Source organism: Podarcis vaucheri (assembly GCF_965113315.1).
Source record: "Podarcis vaucheri genome assembly, chromosome: 8".
NCBI lineage: Eukaryota > Metazoa > Chordata > Lepidosauria > Squamata > Lacertidae > Podarcis > Podarcis vaucheri.
The window spans coordinates 81,420,285-81,443,787 of record NC_138766.1 but is presented as its reverse complement, the minus strand read 5'-3'; the positions used below and the strand labels follow the sequence as shown (position 1 = coordinate 81,443,787).

The 23,503-nt window shown below is 45.6% G+C and overlaps 1 protein-coding gene across 2 annotated transcripts in view; it reads right to left on the bottom strand.

Annotated features, from left to right (window-relative positions):
- The window catches only part of NSMCE2 (NSE2 (MMS21) homolog, SMC5-SMC6 complex SUMO ligase), a 214,926-nt gene that overhangs the window by 7,010 nt on the left and 184,413 nt on the right, over window positions 1–23,503 (bottom strand). For both annotated transcript variants that reach the window (XM_082235933.1, XM_082235934.1), the window contains exons 5-6: window positions 2,942–3,045; window positions 1,214–1,320 (exon numbers count right to left, since the gene is read on the bottom strand). In XM_082235933.1, coding sequence (XP_082092059.1) covers window positions 1,214–1,320; window positions 2,942–3,045 — 211 coding nt within the window. The remainder of the gene's footprint in view (window positions 1–1,213; window positions 1,321–2,941; window positions 3,046–23,503) is intronic.

The following is a 23,503-nucleotide window of genomic DNA, read 5'->3' as shown; positions in this document are numbered from 1 at the left end:
AATGAAGAATAGACTAGAATGGCCCTCAGGACTCTCTGTCCAACTCTCAGGACCTTCTCCAGGCACCACACCTCTTCTAAAGTTTTTGCAAGCTGGAAAGCAGGGCTTTTTTTAGCTGCGCTCCAGCATCTCTCAGGTGGGCAGCAGCACCTGACTAGCAAAGTCCCGCTGTGCCTTCGCCTGAAAGGAGACCATCCCCGAAGGGAATATCCTTTATAGGCTCCAAAGAGGATCTCCTCACGTGGGAAACTGCCCTGTCCCTCCTTCTTGTGCGCACCAGCCAGATAGGCAGGGAGGCTAACACACAAATGGGACGGGACGGCATTATGAGTGGAAGCATGAAACCGACATGGAAAAAGAAGCGCTCGCCCAACCCAACGCAAGCCTGAAATCTCCGGGACGCATGCATGCAATGTGAATTGATGTGAATGAGCATAATTCGCAGCAGCTCTGAAGCCAAGCCCATTCTCCTGATTGCAAATTGCTTTTAAAATGTTTCAGTATTGTGTTTTACCCTGGAAGTAAGGAAGGGTTGGCAAAATCCAAGAGGCAACAACAGTGGCCCCAATCTTCACAGAAAGCACTGCCACGATTGCGTGCATTGCCTCCAAGTGTACAGAAATGTGGACTGTGTTTTTTGTGTGTATTCTGTTGGACGCCACCAAGAGTGGCTGGGGTACAAAAAATAAATACTACTACTACGGAGGGATGCGGGTGGCACTGTGGGTTAAACCACAGAGCCTGAGACTTGCTGATCAGAAGGTCAGTGGTTCGAATCCTCGCGACGGGGTGAGCTCCCATTGCTCGGTCCCTGCTCCTGCCAACCTAGCAGTTTGAAAGCACGTCAAAGTGCAAGTAGATAAATAGATACCGCTCCGGCGGGAAGGTAAACAGCGTTTCCATGTGCTGCTCTGGTTTGCCAGAAGCAGCTTAGTCATGCTGGCCACATGACCCGGAAGCTGTACGCCGGCTCCCTTGGCCAATAAAGCGAGATGAGCGCCGCAACCCCAGAGTCGGCCACGATTCGACCTAATGGTCAGGGGTTCCTTTACCTTTACCTTACTACTATTACTGATTCTAGTGATAACTTTGCTCTGACTTTGTCTCTCAGTGTAAAGAAGCAACTGCCTTTACTTATTTATTAAAAGAACCTACTTTTTTTTTGTTTTGGAGCTTTGCAAAATTCCCTCCCCCTTTGGTCATGGTTGCTTACCAAGCATTCTTGCCACGCTGTTCCTTGCGTCGGATCAGGTCCAGGATGGCTTCTTCTTCGTAGAAGTGACCACAGACTTTATTCTTGACAGGTTGCTTCATTTCTACCTGCAATAATTAATCCACCTGTGATTAACAAAGATCTTGATGTGGTTAGCCATGTTCTTAATTGAGCTCCATAGCACTCCATTGCCATGGAAAATATCTGCTGAGTAACCATTTAATAGTCTTGTCCTATAGGGACGCGGGTGGCGCTGTGGGCTAAAGCCTCAACGCCTAGGGCTTGCCGATCGAAAGGTCGGCGGTTCGAATCCCCGCGGCGGGGTGCGCTCCCGCTGCTCGGTCCCAGCGCCTGCCAACCTAGCAGTTCGAAAGCACCCCCGGGGGCAAGTAGATAAATAGGTACCGCTTACCAGCGGGAAGGTAAACGGCGTTCCGTGTGCGGCTCTGGCTCGCCAGAGCAGCGATGTCACGCTGGCCACGTGACCCGGAAGTGTCCCCGGACAGCGCTGGCCCCCGGCCAATAGATGTGAGATGGGCGCACAAACCCCACAGTCTGTCAAGACTGGCCCGTTCGGGCAGGGGTACCTTTACCTTTACCTTTAGTCTTGTCCTATTTTTTGAAACATTTATTTCATTTGAAACATCTCAAGCCCTAGAAAGATACCCACTAGGAACAAAAGCTCCACTTGGAAAGCATACTTAAAGAGGAAAAAACCAAGAGTAAAAGTAAAAATAGCCAACATAACTTAAAAAGTAAATAGCAAAAATAAGGCACAGGCAAACTCGGCCTCCAGATGTTTTGGGACTACAATTCCCATCATCCCTGACCACTGGTTGTGTTAGCTAGGGATCATGGGAGTTGTAGTCCCAAAACATCTGGAGGGCCGAGTTTGCCTATGCCTGGTCTATTGCTCTGTGTGTGTGTGTGGTGTGTGTGTGTGTGTGTGTTTGTGTGTGTGTCTACTGTACTGTGTTTGTGTGTGTTCAATGCAGTAGCACCTCTCTCCTGACCTTGGTGTTGCTGCAGCTCAGCCAGATGGCATGAGGCAGGGTGGTGACGTCCAAGCTGCATGAACGCCCTAGCAAGAGTGCTGGATTGACTCCACCAATGTGCCCACAAAGCCCCAGCCATGCCGCCACCTTGCCACAGGCCAGCCTGGTTCAGGTGAGCATCCGTGATGCTGGCGTAGTGAGGGGAGTCCTGTGGTTCTGCCCTAATGCCTTGACTGCTATGGATAACACAAGCTGCTACACTCAGAAGCTTAAGGCCAGGCAGATGAATAGAACAGGAGGAAGACAGAGACTGCAGAGTCAAAGTCAACAGCAGAAGACAAGGAGAGGAAGATGAGAGAAGGAAATAGGAGAAAAGGGCGAATTAGCATTAACACATTTACATTCTAATCAGTATCGGGACAATTACTTCCTTCTAGGGCTTCCCAAACTAGGGTCTCCAGCTATTTTTGGACTACAACTCCCATCGTCCCAACTAGCAGGGATCAGGGATGATGGGAATTGTAGTCCAAAAACACCTAGAGACCTAAGTTTGGGAAACCCTGCTCTGGTGTGACAGTCCAGGCTTTGCCCAAAACTTTTAACTGGAACATAGGCAACTGACACATCCATCTACGACAAAAAATTGATGTCGTGAGCAGAGGTGAAGTGGTTAGGGATAACTAATGAAGCCACCATGAATGTTCCCCACCAGGTATGAGTGTGTGTTGCCTACCTGTGTGATGGGGCACACAAAGTTCATTTGACTTTGCGTCACTGCAAGGTCCTCATCAACCTGTTCAAGCGGCGAGCTCTTTTCCCCATCTGACTGGACACCGACTGCAACATAAACAAGAGGGTGGAAGACCACTCAGTTACAGACATGGCTGCCATTGTGACATTCAGATCTTTGGACTGCGCCACCCCCTGTGGAGGTCTACCTTGCAACAACCTGGAGGAGGGCCTTTTCCACTGGGGCATTATTATTACCAGTTCATAAGCCACTTAGCAGCCCGAGGCAATCAAGAGATATGCAACAGCAAGAGAAAAATGGCATAAAGTACCAAAAAAATGCAATTATTAAATTCACTTCCAACAGCAACAGCAAGACCATTCCTCTATAACCAGGCCTTGGGCTGATGAAACAATCTAAGGCCTTTTAAATATGTTTGTGGTTCACTGCATGCACGGTTTCAAAGGAAAATATTATGAAAATGATGTATAGATGGTACTTAACCCCAGTAAAAGTAGCAAAGATTTATCACAATAGTGATAATCTATGCTAGAAATGTAAAGAAAAAGAAAGTACCTTTTTTCACATGTGGTGGACCTGTCCCAAGGTGAAAGACTTCTGGGAGATGATTTATAATGAATTGAAAAAAATGTTGACATATACATTTATTAAGAAACCAGAGGCCTTTCTTCTTGGAATAATGGGTTTGGAACTGCCCAAGAAAGATGTTAAACTGTTTCTGTATGCCACAACTGCTGCTCGAATTTTACTAGCTAAGAATTGGAAAACACAAGAAGTACCAACCGTGGAAGAATGGCAGATGAAGATGATGGACTTTTGGAGCTGGCCATCCTGACTGGAAGAGTCTGTGACCAGAAGGAGGAAGAATACTAGGAAGAATGGGTGAAATTTAAAGACTATTTACTTAAATATGTTAAACTAAACTAGTTGGATTGCCTGCAAGTATCAGATAGGCTTAGGATTTAAATGCGTAATGTGATGAATTAATATGTTTAAAGCTGAAATGTAAAGAAAGAAAGATGTTAAGTGATTAAGTTAACTGTTTTAAGAATTTAGGTATTGGAAAACCGTTAAAATTAATTACACTGAAATTCAACCAGAGGGATACGAGGAAGTCACTTAACAATGCTACGAAGTTTGGTTTAAATACAGTTGAGATGTATGTTTGTTAGTTTGTTTATATGTTTATTTGTTTAAATTTTTTTTGGAAAATTAATAAAAAAATTGAAAAATAAATAAATATGTTTGTGGTGGGGCTATAGGTGTGCGCTATTATGTTATGTATTTTGCGTTCTCGTTTTGTCTTTTCATACTGTAAACCACCTTGTGATTTTCGGATGACGGGAAGTATATAAATTTCATAAATAAAATGAAAACCACATCTTGTGGGCATTGCAACTAGTTCCTTTTGGCTCTCAAACCACCCGGGAGCAGCCCTAGTTATCTGTGTCATCTCATTTCCACAATTTCCAGGATAATTTTGTCATCTGAGTAGCTTCCCATAATTTAGTACTAACAGAGCACTGGAGACTTCTGGGATTGTCATGGCTGGCACACACAATTACAGGATGATTGTGCCTACTAGCACGACGGACGTGTCTCACCCTTTAAATCTTACGATGTAATATTAATGATAACTTATACTACCCGGGTTTCTAAATGGCTGCTCGCCTGTGGCACGCTAAGGATCTCCTCAAGCGACACAGCTGGAAACCTTCTGTAAACTAAAGAAGAGTTGGGTCCCTCTTTCCTTTTTAGTGTACCACAAATGAGAAGTATAAGAACGTGGGCTAGTTAAAAAAAAAGTTGTCTAACTACTTCCATGGACTTGTTTGCAAAGCTGTAGCACGCTGAGAGGGTGGAAGCTTCTAGAAACCACACACTGATGAATTACTTACTTCTTGCAGCACTAGGGTTGTGTTTACACACACACACACACACACAGCCTTTCAGGCTTAATTTTCTAATAAAATGACCAGGTCTACAGAATACAGCGACTTTCCTTCCCCGCTGCAGTTTGGCCAGAGTTATAGAACAGAACGGCACTGTGTATGTGTGTTACGCAACCGCTTTCATTCGGAGACATGTCCTTCCTTCTCCTCTGCCAAATAAAATCCATTTCTCTTATTTCCTTACAGTCCTTTATGGTGGCCAATCATCTCCCGGGCAGAACTGAGGCTCAAGACAAATGCTGGCTAACTGACCGTATACAGAGGAAGTAAAAAAATAAAAAATAAAAATAAAAGTTCAATCCTCAAGCATGTTGCAGGAAAGATTTGGGACTGTGTATCTGCCAGGAAGAAAAAGTGCAGAATGTGCAACTCAATGCAGATGCCAGATTCTGGAGAAATTTGACTCCCATTAAGTAATTCTTTTGTTTTTTTAGAATCCCCTGCCGGTGGTGAAACCTGTTGGGTGGCTTAGGGCCAGTCACTATCTCTCAGCCTTTCCTACCCAACAGGGTTGTTGTGAGGATAAATGGAACCTGAGGGGAACCCTGTGTGCCACGCTGAGCTCATCGATGAGATAAAATTCTACTTAATCAGGGATGGGGAATCTGTGGCCTTCCAACTATTCTTGAGCTAGCCCCAGACACTGAACACTTGCCAAAACACCATTGGCCATGTTGGATAGGGTAGAATGGGATTTAACGCCCAACAACATCTAAAGGGTGACAAGTGTAAATAAATACAGGCGGTGACTACAGCGGTACCTCAGGTTACATACGCTTCAGGTTACAGACTCCGCTAACCCAGAAATAATGCTTCAGGTTAAGAACTTTGCTTCAGGATGAGAACAGAAATCCTGCTCCGGCGGCGCGGCGGCAGCAGGAGGTCCCATTAGCTAAAGTGATGCTTCAGGTTAAGAACAGTTTCAGGTTAAGAACGGACCTCCGGAACGAATTAAGTACTTAACCCGAGGTACTACTGTATTTTAGGCAAGTCCAACTGACGCATGGCCACCTTTTGGACCCAGAAGAAGGCAGAATAAATGGCAACGTTTGTCTGTCTAAGGCAGAGGTTTTCAACCTTTTTGGGTCCCTGGCTCCCTTGACCAACTTTCTTTCTGCGACTGCTCTATGCGGCTCAGGAGCCGTTATGTCACCCCTTGCCTGCAGAGCTGGCAGCCTTTCACTCCTTTTCAAACAACCTCCCTTGTGGACTCTTCCCCTAGGCTCCTCTCCTTTGGAGTCCTCCGTGCAGATGTTGCTCCTGGTCTCTTAGCTGCCCCCCACCCCGTCCCAAATAGAGGTGCCTCCTCACACTGCCCCACAGGGGCCAGGGACTTGTCTGTCCATTCCCAACAGCAAGGGTTGATAGACTGGCCTGGCTGGGCTCCCTCGCCCGCTTGCTTGCTTACTCTCCACCCCCATCGTTCTGCCCGGATGCTGAGGTCCAGCGCTGAGGGCCTTCTGGTGGTTCCCTCACTGCGAGAAGCAAAGTTACAGGGAACCAGGCAGAGGGCCTTTTTGGTGGTGGTGCCTGCCCTGTGCAACACACTCCCATCAGATGTCAAAGAGATAAACAACTACTTGACATTTAGAAGACATCATGGAAGCTTTTAATGTGTGACATTTTAATGTATTTTTAATCTTTATTGGAAGCCGCCCAAAGATGGGCGGGGTACAAATAATAAATTATTATTATTATTATTATTATTATTATTATTATTATTATTATTACTCTGAGACCGCCTCGGCTCCCGGCAATCAGGACCCCCTGGCCAGCTCCAAAGGCACCATTCGCCTGGGGCGTTTGTAGTTGGGGCTGCTGCAACAAACAGCTGTGCAAGCCTTTGGGAGGCAGAGACAGTAGAAGGCATCAGAGGAGGGAGGGAAGGAAAGACGGACAGAGGCCAGTGTTGCCTGTGGCACCCCTGACCATCATTCAAGGTAGCCTAGGGTACCACAGCACACTGGTTGAAAACCTCTGGTGTAAGGGATGTTGTTGTTTAGTCGTTTAGTCATGTCCAACTCTTCGTGACCCCATAGACCAGAGCACACCAGGCACTCCTGTCTTCCACTGCCTCCTGCAGCTTGGTCAAACTCATGCTGGTAGCTTCGAGAACACTGTCCAACCATCTCGTCCTCTGTCATCCCCTTCTCCTTGTGCCCGCCATCTTTCCCAACATCAGGGTCTTTTCCCGGGAGTCTTCTCTTCTCATGAGGTGGCCAAAGTATTGGAGCCTCAGCTTCACGATCTGTCCTTCCAGTGAGCACTCAGGGCTGATTTCCTTCAGAATGGAGAGGTTTGATCTTCTTGCAGTCCATGGGACTCTCAAGAGTCTCCTCCAACACCATAATTCAAAAGCATCAATTCTTCGGCGATCAGCCTTCTTTATGGTCCAGCTCTCCAAAACAAAACATAGTTAAAGAAAATGGTCACCACTTGCTTCCAGAATGCCAGCGTTGTAGACTTTTGAGCAACAGCCCAAAAATGCCAATCTGGCTGGAATCTGGCCTTAACTATGTGAGTTCCATAGTTTAAATGCGGCCCCACCCTAGATTTGCAAAGTGGCATAGTGATATCGGCAGTTTTATTTTCAGTTCCTTTCCTGATGATCCCTAGCACGGGGTTTGCCTTTTTCAGGGCCGCAGCACGCCAGGTTGAAGTGGACATCTGTTGTAAGCCACTTTTGGCTTAGCTCACTGAGCCAAGGCAGCATATCATTAATCTGAATCCGTCAATCAACAAGAAGAGGGAGGCTGTAAGGTTTCCCAGCCACGATCTAGCCAGTGTTATCTATTTGGGTGGGTAGTGATTCTCTTTCCCAAGTATGCAACCTGAATCCTTTTAGCCAGAGATGTTGGGGATTTGACCTGGGACTGCCCACATAGAAAACACACATTGCACCACCGAGCTCATCCTTCTATCTAGTTTGCGAAGTGAGAAGAGGCAGAAGTTTCGTCTTACTATGGTGCATGTTGCAACAATTGCTCAAGGAGAATATGCAGAGCTCTTGTGGACTTGGTTGCAGAGAGCTCCTAACTCAGTTACTGCCTCCAAAGCAGATGTTCTAAGGGACAAGCGTGCATTATCAGCAAAACACAGATAAGCGGATTATTGGTTGCATAGGAGAAAAGATTATGCAGATGAGCAGAGATTTGCAGGATACTGGTTTCTTCCAGGGAGGGAGTGTGCATTTTCTGCGCAAAGTAAGGGTGCCTGAGAAGTCCAGTTTCTGGGAATTACGAAGCAAACTGTCCTAAACCTGCGTCTCTTCAACTAATGCACAGACTGTATATGTAACCAGAACCTTCAATGCAATATATTTTAATGCTGCAATAGTGCCATTCAAATTCAATCACAGCTGAAGGACCACAAGCGATAGTTTGATAGGCAGGATAAAGGTAAAGGTAAAGGGACCCCTGACCATTAGGTCCAGTCATGGCCGACTCTGGGGTTGCGGTGCTCATCTCGCTTTATTGGCTGAGGGAGCCGGCGTACAGCTTCTGGGTCATGTGGCCAGCATGACTAAACCACTTCTGGCAAACCAGAGCAGCGCATGGAAACGCCGTTTACCTTCCCGCCGGAGCGGTACCTATTTTTCTACTTGCACTTTGACGTGCTTTCGAACTGATAGGTTGGCAGGAGCAGGGACCGAGCAATGGGAGCTCACTCCGTCACGGGGATTCGAACTGCCAACCTTCTGATCACCAAGCCCAAGAGGCTCTGTGGTATAGGGAAGCTTTTAATGTTTTACTATGTTTTTATATATGCTGGAAGCCGCCCAGAGGATGATAATAATAACAACAACAACAAAAACATTTTGAATGAATCTAAATCATCTGTGTCTTGCAAGAATTCCTGCAGCTGCCCCAGCATGGCACACCCGCCCCCCCAGTGGACACTGGCAACTGGCCGCTAGCTGTTCCAATCCAAAGGCTCTAGAGCTGGTATTATTAGTATTATTTCTTCCACATACAAGGTGATGTACATTTTTTTAAAAAAAGCCACGAAAAAACCCCAAGCCCCATAGCAGATAAATTTAAAAAGCACTGCACAATCAACATCCGTAGCAGAGCCCGATTCATCCAGTTGTTCCAGAATCTTGCACAGTTAAGATGAGGAGAGTCATCCAGGTCCTTCTGGAGTAACGCAAGCCTATAAGCAAAGCCTGAATTAGCAGCTGTGTCTTCACTGTATATTTTGACTGTGGGCAAAGCTCATGGCTTATTTCTTAACCGTTTCTGATATGACCCAATCATTCTTTTCATCATTCCAAATCTCTTGAGTGAGAATAGAAGGAGTTGCAAAAGAAAGCAAAGCACTTTTTTTTTCCTTTTTTTTTGCACAGCTTCAAAGCATTTATGGGACACAAGCTTATACCTGGAATTGGATTTCAGTAGTTGCATAAGCCCTCGGGGTTCTATACTGCCTAGGTTCGCTTTTGCATAGTTTTCAAAACAAGTCCAGCATGGTTTTCGAAGTAAGTTCCAACCATGGTTTTGAAAACTGATCTCTTCCCCGCCCCCCCCCCCAACTGTGTGACGGTCTCCACAACAAAATTTCTGATGCCTTGAAAATGTTTGCCATACGTAAAATGCTGATATTGCAATATTAGCACTCAAAAAAGCACTCAAACTCAAAAAAGAGTTTGAACACAGTTCCCCAGGAATTTCTACTATACAAGCCCCATTGAGATGAACGGAAACACGCCAGTGCAGATACTGGAAAACTTCATAGCGCTGAGGTTGCAATCCTGCACACGTTTACCTTGGAGTAAGTCTCATTGAATGTGGTGGGTCTTAAATTCTGAGTAAGGATTCATAGGATTGCCCTCTAAGCCATTATTAACACAAATTGATATATTTCATTCACATCAAATTCATTTTCTTTCATCTCAGTTGCCTGTCTTTCTAAAGGTATTTTATCTAAAAATGCTCTCTATGGCACAATCTGCTGGGTTACGCAGTGTAGGATGAAGCAGATCTCAGATGAAGCAGTCTCTCAGCCCCACTCACCTCACAGAGTGTTTGTTGTGGGGGAGGAAGGGAAAGGAGAATGTTAGCCGCTTTGAGACTCCTTTGGGTAGTGATAAAGTGGGATATCAAATCCAAACTCTTCTTCTTCTTCTGCTACACATCCTGACTCAATGCTGGCTGAGCTAATGCCAGCATAAGTCTCAAAAAGGGTATCCCAGGGGTGTGGTACGGGCAGTGCCAGAGAGAGGGGACTTGGGCCCATTCAGCTTGGTTGCGTGACCTGGCAACCTGGTACAGAACACTGTTTTACAGGCTTGTTTTTCCTCTGCCAGACTTAGGCAAAGGAGCAGCAGCAGCAGTAAGAGCTGTTCGACAGTGGAATTTGCTGCCAAGGAGTGTGGTGGAGTCTCCTTCTTTGGAGGTCTTTAAGCAGAGGCTTGACAACCATATGTCAGGAGTGCTCTGATGGTGTTTCCTGCTTGGCAGGGGGTTGGACTCGATGGCCCTTGTGGTCTCTTCCAACTCTATGATTCTATGAATGAACCCGATTTTGGATCTGGTGTAACTTTTTGCTGGCTTAATTTACACCGGCATGCTTTACGCCAGCTTATTGCACATTGTGTTTTCTCTCACTCCTGCCATCATTCAAAGTACGTACTGAGCGCATACCACAAGCACAGAACATCTCCACAAAGAAGAAAGTGTTCTCTGTTCATCATGCCTCAGACGTGGTTGGGAGGAACAGCAAGCGGTTTGTGTGCTGAAGCCAACTCCAGTTCTCATCTGCACACGCCCGACGCATGGAAGAAGGCTTAGATGTAACTGAGGTTCTGAACAGCACGGCCCATGCTAGTGACTGTGTCTGACACCTTTTGATATGCCATGTGGACAGAGCACCAGTTCTTGACCACTGGGACATTTTTGTCCATGTCTCGTGTATATTCCTGGAGCGGGTGGCACTGTTCTGCTCCCTCCCTGCTGTTAACAGATACTTAGTCTGTCACAACAGCCGAGGTATTTTTGAACCTACACTGGGTAGCAGTATCTTAGGCCAAGGCCTTGCACCCCACTGATTATCGGTTCTCCCACTCCTAAGGAATCTCGCTCTTCTTCTCCACATTTGGAAACCACTTTACCTAACGTGTACCTGTGTGTATCCTGCCTATCGGGACGCGGGTGGCGCTGTGGGTTAATCCACAGAGCCTAGGACTTGCCAGTCAGAAGGTCGGCGGTTCGAATCCCCGCGACGGGGTGAGCTCCCGTGGCTCGGTCCCTGCTCCTGCCAACCTAGCAGTTCGAAAGCACGTCAAAGTTCAAGTAGATAAATAGGTACAGCTCTAGTGGGAAGGTAAACGGCGTTTCCGTGTGCTGCTCTGGTTCGCCAGAAGCGGCTTAGTCATGCTGGCCACATGAGCTGGAAGCTGTACGCCGGCTCCCTCGGCCAATAAAGCGAGATGAGCGCCGCAACCCCAGAGTCGGTCACGACTGGACCTAATGGTCAGGGGTCCCTTTACCTTTATCCTGCCTATCGGGATGCAGGTGGCGCTGTGGGTTAAACCACAGAACCTAGTGTCCAACCTTCTTCAAGGTGGCATGGGGTTCAACCCAGCATGCCTGATGCTAGGAAGCCATTTAAAATAGAGCTCATCCTTTGGATTAGCAGAAGTGTTGCTTCTTTTCCAGGCTTGCAAACTGGCACACGCCTGGTCGCCTGCGGTGAGTAAGATCCACGCAGAAGTGACCAGGAATGACAGTTCTCATTTATGCCATAAAGAAGAGATAGGTATGCTTACAGAGGCAGACAAATATTTTTGTGTACGTATTGTTGGTGAACTTATTTTGCCAGGCTACTGTAACCACTGCATGCAGGAGCCAATTAAAACAAGTGAGTCCTTCTGACAATTCATCCAGGGGATATACTGCCATAAAACAGCCTTAAAATGGGGTTAAGACAAATTTGTGGAGGAACTGCGTTATCAATGGCTATTAGCCATGGAACTAAATGGAGCTTCCCTGTTCTGGAGCAGTATACCTTTGAATATCAGTTGCTGCGGGTGGAAAAAGGAGAATGGCAGGGGAAAGCTGTTATCTTCATGGCCCTGCTTAGCGGCTTCCTAAAGGCAACTGTTTGCCCACTATGGGAAACAGGATGTTGGAGCAGGCAGACATTTGGTCTGATCCGGCTGGGTTGTTCTCATGTTCTTACTGAAGTGATCCTGAAAGGGAGTAGCACAGAGTTCCTCTGAATGTTTAACTCAGCTTCTAGAGTTGCATGCAAGAGGAAAACAGCACCATATTGGTATAATTCCCCCCAATGCTTCACGTGGAGCTATAGCCCGAAGGAGCTGCTGCCATAGGCATTATCATACCATCATAGAATCAAAGAATTGCAGAGTTGGAAGGGACCCCATGGGTCATCCAGTCCAGCCCCCTGCAATGCAGGAATCTCAGCTAAAGCATCTATGACAGGTGGCCATCCAACCTCTGCTTAAAAACCTCCAAGGAGGGAGAGTCCAGAAACTCTCAAGGGAGACCATTCCACTGTTGAACAGCTCATACTGTTTATGTGTATTTATGTGCATGTGTGTTTGAATGAGCTGAACAGAGCAAAAGATGAGTCACAGTGGTGTTGAGAGTGTGTGTGTGTGTGTGTATGAACTTGAACGGCGTATGTAAAGAGTTAAAGTGCCACGTTTAATTTTTGGCTGCTATTTTGTTAATGTTGCTGAACAACTCCAAGCACGCCTGGAGGATGCGGACCATTTGGATCCCTTCCAGTCGGGATTCAGGCTTCATCACGGGACTGAAACTGCCTTGGTCGCACTGGTTGATGATCTCCGGCAGGCTAGGGAGAAAGGTGAGAGTTGTTTCCTGGTTCTGCTGGATCTCTCAGCGGCGTTTGATACCATCGACCATAACATCCTTCTGGACCGTCTTGAGGGGCTGGGAGCTGGGGGCACTGTTATACAGTGGTTCCGCTCCTTTCTCCTGGGCCGTGTTCAGAAAGTGGTGGTGGGGGATGAGTGTTCAGACCCCTGGGCTCTCACTTGTGGGGTGCCTCAGGGGTCCGTCCTCTCCCCCATGCTTTTCAACATCTACATGCAGCCGCTGGGAGAGATCATCAGGGGGGTTGGGTTGGGTGTTCATCAATATGCAGATGACACCCAGCTCTACCTCTCTTTTAAATCAGAACCAGTGAAGGCGGTGAAGGTCCTGTGTGAGTGTCTGGAGGCGGTTGGAGGATGGATGGCGGCTAACAGATTGAGGTTGAATCCTGACAAGACAGAAGTACTGTTCTTGGGGGACAGGGAGCGTATTATTATTATTATGTTGTTGTTGTTGTTGTTTCATAGATTATAAAAGCTGTATTGATCTGTTAATTATGACAGGACTTTTGCTTCCATTGTGATGCTTAGCTTATTTTTTTAGTTACTGCTTCCTTAACAGTACATTACAGATTGTAATTGTTTCACCGATCCCCCCCCCAATTTTTTTATTGATTTTCCAAAAATTTAAAACAAACAAACAAACAAACATCCTATTTGTAATTAAACCAATCTTTGTAACATTCTTAAGTGACTTCCTCTAATCCCCTTGGTTGAATTTCATTATATATCATTTTAACAGTTTTCCAAAATCGAATTTCTCAAAAGATTAACTTGATCACTTAACATCTTTCATTCTTTCTAAATTAGCTTTAAACATCTTAAATCCTATCCTTACATATTTAAGTCCTAAGCCTATCTAATATCTGCAAGCTTTTCCAATTAAGTTATCTTAACATATTTAGCTAAATGTTTCGCCGATTATTTGTTAATTATTCTTTATGATTTATATGGCGGTACTTGTGATGTGCTATTATGTTCTATCATGCCATTGTTATTTATTGGTTTGTGAGCCGCCTTGGGATTCATCTGAACGAAAAAGCGGTATAGAAATGTAATCTATCAACCTGTCTATCTATCAACCTGTCTATCTATCTATCTATCTATCTATCTATCTATCTATCTATCTGGGTCTGGCAACCTTAATAACTCAAGCAAATGGAACCTCCAGTTCTGACATCTGACCACATTTCGAGGGAAGCAGATGGTTTGCATGTTGCACTGTAAATAAATACAGTCATAATTAGCTTCTGAGAACATTTGTGGTTTCTCTGTATGGCTAAACTGTTACATCTCAAGTTGCGCTTCTGGTTCAGAAGCAAATGTTGCCAGCATCAACATGGGGCACTGTCAGTGTGCCTTATAATAGCCGCCAAGATTTGACAGATGTCTGGCTTTCAAAATCCTACCACAATTTCGAGAGACAGCTGTACGTTTAGATAGCAAGCTTGCCTCCAGACCTGTCTTCTAGCAATATTACTAAGGTTGGGAAGGGCCAAGGATCAGCAGCTCTAGGCCTCTAGGGCTGGGAAAGAACGAAGTCTGAGATCCCGGTAATCCACTAGCAGCCAGTGTAGACAAGACTGGGTTAGATGTAAGACAGCTTTCTGTGTTCCTGTATTCCTACTCTCAAAACTGCTTTGCTAGCATCCTGCGTTTCCATGATGGTTGCGGTGAAGGGGCAGCCCAGTTTTCCCCAAGTGCCATGGAAACTGTGTCTACCTGTTGAGCATCATATGTAGCTCCATTTCTGTTCTTGTTCCTCAAAAGGATACGAGAGATCCAAATACCACTAGAGATTTGTTGTTGTTGTTGAGTTGTTTAGCCATGTCCGACTCTTCGTGACCCCATGGACCTGAGCACGCCAGGCACTCCTGTCTTCCACTGCCTCCCGCAGTTTGGTCAAACTCATGCTGGTAGCTTCGAGAACACTGTCCAACCACCTCGTCCTCTGTCGTCCCCTTCTCCTTGTGCCCTCCATCTTTCCCAACATCAGAGTCTTTTCCCGGGAGTCTTCTCTTCTCATGAGTTGGCCAAAGTATTGGAGCCTCAGCTTTAGGATCTGTCCTTCCAGTGAGCACTCAGGGCTGATTTCCTTCAGAATGGAGAGATTTGATCGTCTTGCAGTCCATGGGACTCTCAAGAGTCTCCTCCAACACCATAATTCAAAAGCATCAATTCCTCGGCGATCAGCCTTCTTTATGGTCCAGCTCTCACTTCCATACATCACTACTGGGAAAACCATAGCTTTAACTATACAGACCAGCATGCATCTCTCTCTCTCTCTCTCTCTCTCTCTCTCTCTCTCTCTGTGTGTGTGTGTGTGTGTGTCTGTGTATCTGATACACATAACATCAATTTGATGTCCAAAACTGCTTCTTTTACTTCCTCCCCATACATTTTTCCTATTCACGTATTTTGTTTTTAAGATTGTAAGCTTGAGCGCAGGGACTGTGCCATTTTTACGAGCTGGTAGGTTTTCTGTCTGAAGAGGAAGATATTAATGTTTTGAATGAATGAATGAATGCACACATAAATTGGAACACAGACAACTTTGCTCTGAGGATGTCTTTGTGAACTCGAAACTCTATCAGCATGTTCTATTTCTAACATAATCGGTTTCCAGAGGGTTAGACACATTAGCCCGTAGCAGCAAAAAATAACAGGAAGTCTTGTGACAATTTCTTTTTCTTTTTTTAATGGTGTAAGTTTTCATGGACTGGAGTCCAGTTCAAGATAAATCTGATGAAGTGGACTCCAGTCCATGAAATCTTATGCCATAAAACATCTGATAGGTGGAACAAGACTCTGTTACTGAGCCTAACTGAATGTCTGCTGCAACTTACAGCTTTCTTCCCAAATTTGAAAAAAAATAGTAATATGCAGGCTTGGAACAGAATAGCTACAGATTTTTCTTTGCTTTTTAATATTCAGACTGAGGAAGAGTGAAGAGTCCTGCGTTCAAAGCTTGCATTCAAGACACTACTTGCTCAAAGGCAAACATGGATAGAGGGACCTTTGTTCTCTCTAATCCATCAGAGAAGGACTGAAGCCCTTTTTTCAAAATATAGAGCAATACACCAATATTTGGATTTGCAAAAGTGAATCACCTACTCGGACTGCTCACAGATAAAAGGAGTGAAATTTAAAAATAAACTCTGTGCTGGGGACCACACCTGTGTGAAGAATCAGGGTTTCACAATTCAGATGCACCGGGAAGAATGACTGACTTATCAGTGCTCCTCCCAAAGCAGTAACACAGTCATCAGAGTAGAAGATTTTACAGGAGATTGCTCAGGTCAGTTCAGAAAGAGGTCAGCATCAAAAGACTGCACGGTGGGGCATTGGCCCCAAAGGGAAAAGAGCCCCCAGGACCTGCCGCTCCCCTCCACCATCACGACTTGCTTGCTATTTTGCCCAGCCCTTTCTTGCTCTGGCCCAGAGAGGCTACCTACCCAAGGACCTTCCAGAACCTGGAGCCAAAACAGGTCCCAAGGATATGAAATAAGCACGGTTCTTTCAAGTCCTCAACCCTTCCATTAAACCCACCACACTTTGATCGAAGTAACAGCAGAGAGCTGGGATGGCCTTTGTACAAGTTCAATTTCTGGAAGATGCATTTGCTAAGGACGCTGGGAAATTGGTTTTCTGGGCCCTCCCATTTCACAAGAGTCCAGGTCCCATCTTGCCAATACAGTGGTACCTCAGGTTAAGTACTTAATTCGTTCCGCAAGTCCGTTCTTAACCTGAAGCACCACTTTAGCTAATGGGGCCTTCTGCTGCTGCTGCGCCACTGGAGCACAATTTCTGTTCTCATCCTGAAGCAAAGTTCTTAACCCGAGGTATTATTTCTGGGTTAGCGGAGTCTGTAACCTGAAGCGTATGTAACCTGAAGCGTATGTAACCCGAGGTACCACTGTATGCAAAGCAAGGGTTCTTCATTCCCTGAGAGTCTTCTTCGGCAGCTGCGTATTTTATATTTTAACATATACAATTGAGGTTCATGGAAGCATAAGTGATTTAGTCCAGACGCAATATTTAAGTGTAGTTCAAGCTTTTGCTCTAATCTTCAGTTAGCCAGGGTTCCTGCTTTTGTTTATGGTCAATCTTAACTATGGTCTAGCAAAGCAAGACTGAGACAGAAGCTATGGTTTAAAGTTGGCTCATTTCCTAAACCACTGTTAAGACTAACCACGGTTTGTCTGCTTCAGATGTAACGGCAAATGGTAGCTAGTTGCAAATGGAAGCAAAAGCTCCCCATTTTCTTGCACCACAACAAAGAAAGGGAGGGGAGCCCAAGGTCCATTCCCATTAAAACTAAACTATAGTTTAACATTACGCCTAAACCCAGCCAATGTAAAACATGAAGGCATCAAACCTGTTAGGAAACAGGTCTGAAACGGGCACACCAACCAGGGACCTCTCCTTGCTTATGGCCTCCTGTCAAGTGAGTACCTGGCATCAAACCTGGGTACAATGTGCATTACAGGAAATCTGAGTTCCCCGCTCCCCATCGTGAAGCCACTGGCAAACATGGATGAAGCATGGGTTAGCATCTTGAGTAGTGTGCGAAGCAGCCTTTATTGTTTGGAATTTACAGCAAATCAGCAGCTAAAAAGAGTTGCCCTCTTAATGGTATGTGCAAGCATATAGTTAACTCATAGTCTATCCCTGTTTGATCAGAAGCTAAATCTATGGTTAAAAGAAAGAGTTGGTCCATATGTTACAAGGAGAAGCAGGGAATGCGCGAGCAAAAGTAGCTTCAGTGCCTGCCTTTTTCCATTTCTCGTGCACCCTAAGTTGTAGATCTCCCTTCCCTACAAGGTGCATTTAGCATCTCTGCCATACAGATTTGCCATATTGAAATTGAAATACTTTATTGTCACTTGTACAACTTGTTTACAGTGAGATTACATGAAGATTCCATATGCTGAAGACGTGTCTTCTCCCCCAGTCCTGGCCTTGGACAGTTAAGGTACTTTGCTACGTGGGTGTAAGTCCTTTCTCGAACTTATACTGAGCCTCCTGGTATCAAGCCAATGGACCCATCTTGTTCTCCCTGTGGCCTGTTCCATTTGGAATGGTCTTAACTCGTTTTATAGCTGTAACAGTTTTACCTGTTCTTATAATTGTATGGCATACGGTTGTAACCCGTCCTGGGAAATTATTGTGAAGGAAGGGCAATAAAACTTATAAATAAACAAACCCATGAGCCCTGGCATCAGCAGGAGCTGACTGTGGGTGAAATGTGTCCATCTTTACTCTGAACTTCACAGCAGATCCGGAGAAAACCGAGGTGTGAGTCACACATTCTTTTCCTTCTGCTGCCCTTTTTTGGGGGTGGGATATATAAGCTTGCCTCTCAAGTGCACCGTTCTACGTGTCAGATCAGCTCCACAAAGTCATGCAGAGAGGCAACCTCCAAAATAGCAAAACAGATAATAGAAGCAACTCTGGAATTAGCTCTATTAAGAATCTTCCAACGACGCACACGCACATGACAAGGAACTCGTAAGTCATTTGCTCTCAGCAGCTAGAAATATCGTAACTAGACACTGGAAGGAACTATCAGGAATGAGCATCGACCACTGGGTACCCAAATGTACGGAAAACCGCCCTACTAGAAAAGTTATCCAATGAACTTAAAATAACATGGGGACAAACAGAGGAATACACCTTCACCCCACTGTGGCTCCCCTTTATCACATCTACAGCACAAGAAGACAATGACCTATCCCCACCCCCCAAAAAAACCCAGCACACCAAAAAATATGGCTAATCTAATCCAACAACCCACCTCTCACACACTTACAAACAAACCACACTGCAACCGACCGACCGAACGCAACCAAGCAAGCTCTGGACCCTCCAAACCCTTGCAATGCCGCCAACAACAACAACAACAAAACTTAATAATTGTGTACAGATTGTGTAATGCTGACACAAAAACCTGGCACAAACACTATGCAATCCAACGATAAATCATCATCTCCTCCATCTCTTGCCCTCGCTCTCCCCTCTTTCCCCCCAACTGCACAATGCCTATGACAATATTGTCTCACACTGAATGTAAATGAACTGTGAAAAAGATTCTATGAACTGAAGTGGAGACGCTATATGTACTATCCCTTAATTGTTTGTTTTGCAACACAATAAAATCTTTAGTAAAAACAAATAAAATAACGGATATTTAGAGAGGCGTTCTCGGCTTCCTTTAACTTTGGAATTTCTCTTTCGTTGGAGGACCACCAAAGGCCAAGCCTTCAGGTTTTGCAGAAATGCGGAGAGTTGTTTTTATTCTAACTGATTTTTCACATTCAGAAACAGGACAGAAGACTTTCCATCACTTATAAGACGAAGCGGCAGAGGTTCTCATTTATTTAACAGGCACAACAGCAAAGGGTCTCTTTCATTTAACAAGATTTGCCTTCATTTTAGGTGGAGGCTAATCGCGGCTCATATCCTCTCCTGCAAGGCTGAAAACAGAAGCTTCTGCTTTCACTTTTGAGCAAACCAAAGTTCTCTGTTACTCCCAAACTCATGAAACAGTGATTTGTTCAAACTGTGGTTACAAAGAAGTGGTGAAAATATCTTACTGTCACTATGCAAGATACGTAAATAACAGTCCTTGATATACAGTCATACCTCGGGATAAATATGCTTCAGGATAAGTATTTTCAGGTTGCGCTCCGCAGCGACCCGGAAGTAACGGAGTGCGTTACTTCCGGGTTTCGCCGCTCGCGCATGCACAGTCAAAATGACGTCACACACATGCGTGGAAGCGGCGAAACGCAACCTGTGCATGCGCAGACGTGTCTTACGTTCTGTTCAGGATGCGAACAGGGCTCCAGAACGGATCCCGTTCTCATCCTGAGGTACCACTGTATTCTAATGCAATGACCAAGTACGTAGCAACAGCTCTGAAGAATAACAATGCAATGCTATGTCAGCTTTACTTAATCTCTCACCAACTGCATTATAGCCTTGACACTCTACCTCATGTGTCAGGTGAAGCTGAACACACTAATTGTTCTCAAATGCCTTGACTGTGTTCTGTAACACCAATGTTTTGGATAGAGCAATTAATCCAAGGGTATGATAAACTAAAAGGTATTGTTACCTCAACTGTCTTACGATACTGATGCCACAGATCAAGATTTTGTAATAAATTTGTCAACAGCAGCAAAGATAGGTATTGCAGCACACTGGAAGAACTTTGCAGCACAAACCAGTGCAGAGCGGTTTCAAGACGATTTGGAAACCTGCCTTTATTACTATATTGACCTATTTCACAAGATGTTATCTTAAACAGCAAACTGACGGATTCGTGGAAAAAAAATGATATTTTTTATTGTGTTCTGGAACAACTAGTTTCACCTTTGACCCTGATCTGCCCCCGCCCACCCCGGTGTTATAATCCAATGTATGTTATTATAGAAATAATAAAATATTGTGAAATGGAATAAGTGTGTAAAAAAATCTGGCGGATCGCGCAAGCTTAAAAAAGAGAGAGATGAAAGTGGCAGAAGTAGAGATGTCTAGAGGCAGGGTGGTGTAGTGGTTCGGGTGTTGGACTAGGCGCATGGATAGGCAATCTAAGGCCCAGGTGCCGGATGTGGCCCAATCACATTCTCAATCCGGCCCACGGACGGTCCAGGAATCAGCATGTTTTTACATGAATAGAATGTGTCCTTTTATTTAAAATGCATCTCTGAGTCATTTGTGGGGCATAGGAATTCGTTCATTTCCCCCAAAAAAATACAGTCCGGCCCCCCACAAGGCCTGAGGGACAGTGGACCGGCCCCCTGCTGAGCGCAGGACCTAGGAGACCAGGGTTCAAACCGCCACCCAGCCATGAAGCTCACTGGGTGATATTGGGCCAGTTACAGTCTTTCAGCCTAACCTTCCTTATAGGGTTGTTGTGAGGTAAAATAGGGTGGGAGAACCATGTGCGCCCTCTTGCTTTCTTTGGAGCAAAGCAAGAATATAAACATAATAACAAATAAAGGCGTGTTTTGGAAAGTTGGTTGCATTTGGGGTCCTCCCTGTGTAGGTGAGAACATAGCGTAAATGAGCCCTGTGATATTTGCGGGGTCTTTTCTGCGGTGGCTCCCGGGTTGTGGAATACCCTCCCTTCCAAGGTGGCTTCATCCTTTCATACATACTGACATCAGATCAAGATGCATCTTTTTGCAGGGGTTTTGGGGGCAGCTTGCGGTGATGGAGGAGATCAGAATATCCCTCCCATTGCAGTGTTGCTGCTATTTCTGGCTGCTGATTCAGTATTATTTATGATCCAGGAATGCTTGGGTATTACATGGTTTACCCTTGTTGTATGAAACCCACCCTGGAACTGCAAAGCGAAGCGACTATTAATTCATATAAGTAAATAGTTGCTAATAATGGAGAAGAGAGGTTGTTAGCTATTCTAGGAGGAATTTAAGACCAGACCAGCTGGATCCAACCAAGGATCTAGCCAGTCTAGCACTGCCGAGAGTGCTAAAAACAGCACAATAGCTTTCAGCTCCACAACCAGTGTAATTTAGAGGTACAATTTTTTCTGAACATGGGGAGTTTCTGCTTAGATACTACAGCAAATTATAGAGCTGAGTAAAAATGGCTAAAAAGAAAATCCACTCTTATTTGGGGAAGGGGGCAACTGTTCACCAAATTCCTCCAAGGGAGGGGATTATCCAAGAGTTTGAGAGGGGAAGGAGCACACTATTAGCAATGAGAGTAACACAACCCCTCCCTCCCTCCCTCCCTTCTTCTGCTGTACCAAATAGTCATTGGCAGACTGGACCTCCATGAATTTGTTTAAACCTTGACTAAGGTCACCCTTAGTCACCGACAAGGGTGGCGCTGTGGGTTAAACCACAGAGCCTAGGACTTGTCGATCAGAAGGTCGGCGGTTCGAATCCCCGCGACGGGGTGAGCTCCCGTTGCTCGGTCCCAGCTCCTGCCAACCTAGCAGTTCAAAAGCACGTCAAAGTGCAAGTAGATAAATAGGTACCGCTCTGGTGGGAAGGTAAACGGCGTTTCCGTGCGCTGCTCTGGTTCACCAGAAGCGGCTTAGTCATGCTGGCCACATGACCCGGAAGCTGTACGCTCGGCCAATAAAGCGAGATGAGCGCCGCAACCCCAGAGTCGGCCATGACTAGACCTAATGGTCAGGGGTCCCTTTACCTTTAAGGTCACCCAAGCCAGGGGCCACCCTCGCATCTTATAACAACCATGACACATGCTTTCTTTGTCCATCCTTGGAAGCCACAGTCAATACAGTTGGTTAGAGTGTGGTGCTGATAACACCAAGATTGCAGGTTTGATCCCTGTATGGGACAGCTGCATATTCCTACATTGCAAGGCGTTGAACTAGACCAGGGGTTGGCAAACTAGGGCGCATGGGCCACAAGTTTAACCGACCCATGGACCCCCGCCGCCTGCTTGGGAACCCCCACAGCCTGCTTGGTTGGCTCCTGTGCGCCGCGCTAAACCAGCGCGGAGCAAAGCAGGGACCGCCTTCCGCAACGCTGGCCGGCTTACCATGGGTTGCAGGAAGCTCCTACAGCCAATGGGAAGCTGTGCACGCCTCCTCTGTGCCAGAAATAGTATTTGTGCATGTGCGCGTGCGCGCACTCTGGCCCACCGCGCCGTTTGCGGGACCGTGAACCAGCCCAAGCCACAAAAACTTTGCCAACCCCTGAACTAGACGGTCATCAGGATCCCTTCCAACTCTACAACTCTATAATTCTATGACTCACTGGAAGGTGTAGGGTAAAGGAGGGATAACAAACCTGTAGCAACTTAATATGTTTCTTGGACTACAGCTCCCATCAACCACTGACTACGTGGGCTGCGACTGATGGGAACTGGAGTCGAATACCATCTGCAGGGCCACAGGTATCCCAACCCTGTAGTATGGTGACCAGAAAATACAGAGGAGTACAGGTCTATCAATCCATTCGATTGGGCGAGCCCAAATGATAATACTGTGAGAGCAAAAGGACGACTTCACTCTATCCACTTTGTCTGCAGTATTCACCATCTGTCTCTCATAGCCTCAGAATTTGGAGTCACCCATTGAAAATGATTTCGCAGTATTTTCTCCAGCCTTTCCTGAATTGTCTGCCCATTGGTTTCAATGGTTGACCCACATCTTGAATAAGAATGTTAGAGGATGGCAAGATCTAGTTCTAAATCTCTCTCTCTCTCATAGATGTGGGTTTATTGCAGCTGCTCTCTCTCCTTTCCCTAAAAATACCTCTTAAGTAACAGCAGCGGAGAAACAGATGCCCGTTCGTTGCTTCCATCTGCCATTAGGTATGGAAGAACAATGGGAAAGAGGGGAGGAAGAAGAAGGCTAAGAAACAAAGTAAAGAAAAACGAAAGCTAAAGGCATCAAGGATCATCATTTGCAAACAGGGGACAGTGCAAACGAGCAGAAGTGAATCAACAGACAGATCCAGTCCAGAAAAAACGCATATGCCTCAATTCTAGTGCAGAACAGCAGATGGAGGGGAAACTTGACCATCAGTAAATTTAGGGTGTCCTTGTTTAGTCATCACTGCTCCTAACAAGTGGATAGAGTTTTCCCATTTCTTAAAAAAATGAACATTTTTCATGCAGATTAACGAGGAACAGGGATTGATGAGTTGGCACAGGTGATTAGGCAGTCATAACAGCAGCAGCAGCAATCTGGATGGGAAGGCAATTGGTTCAAAGAGGCCGTAGTGA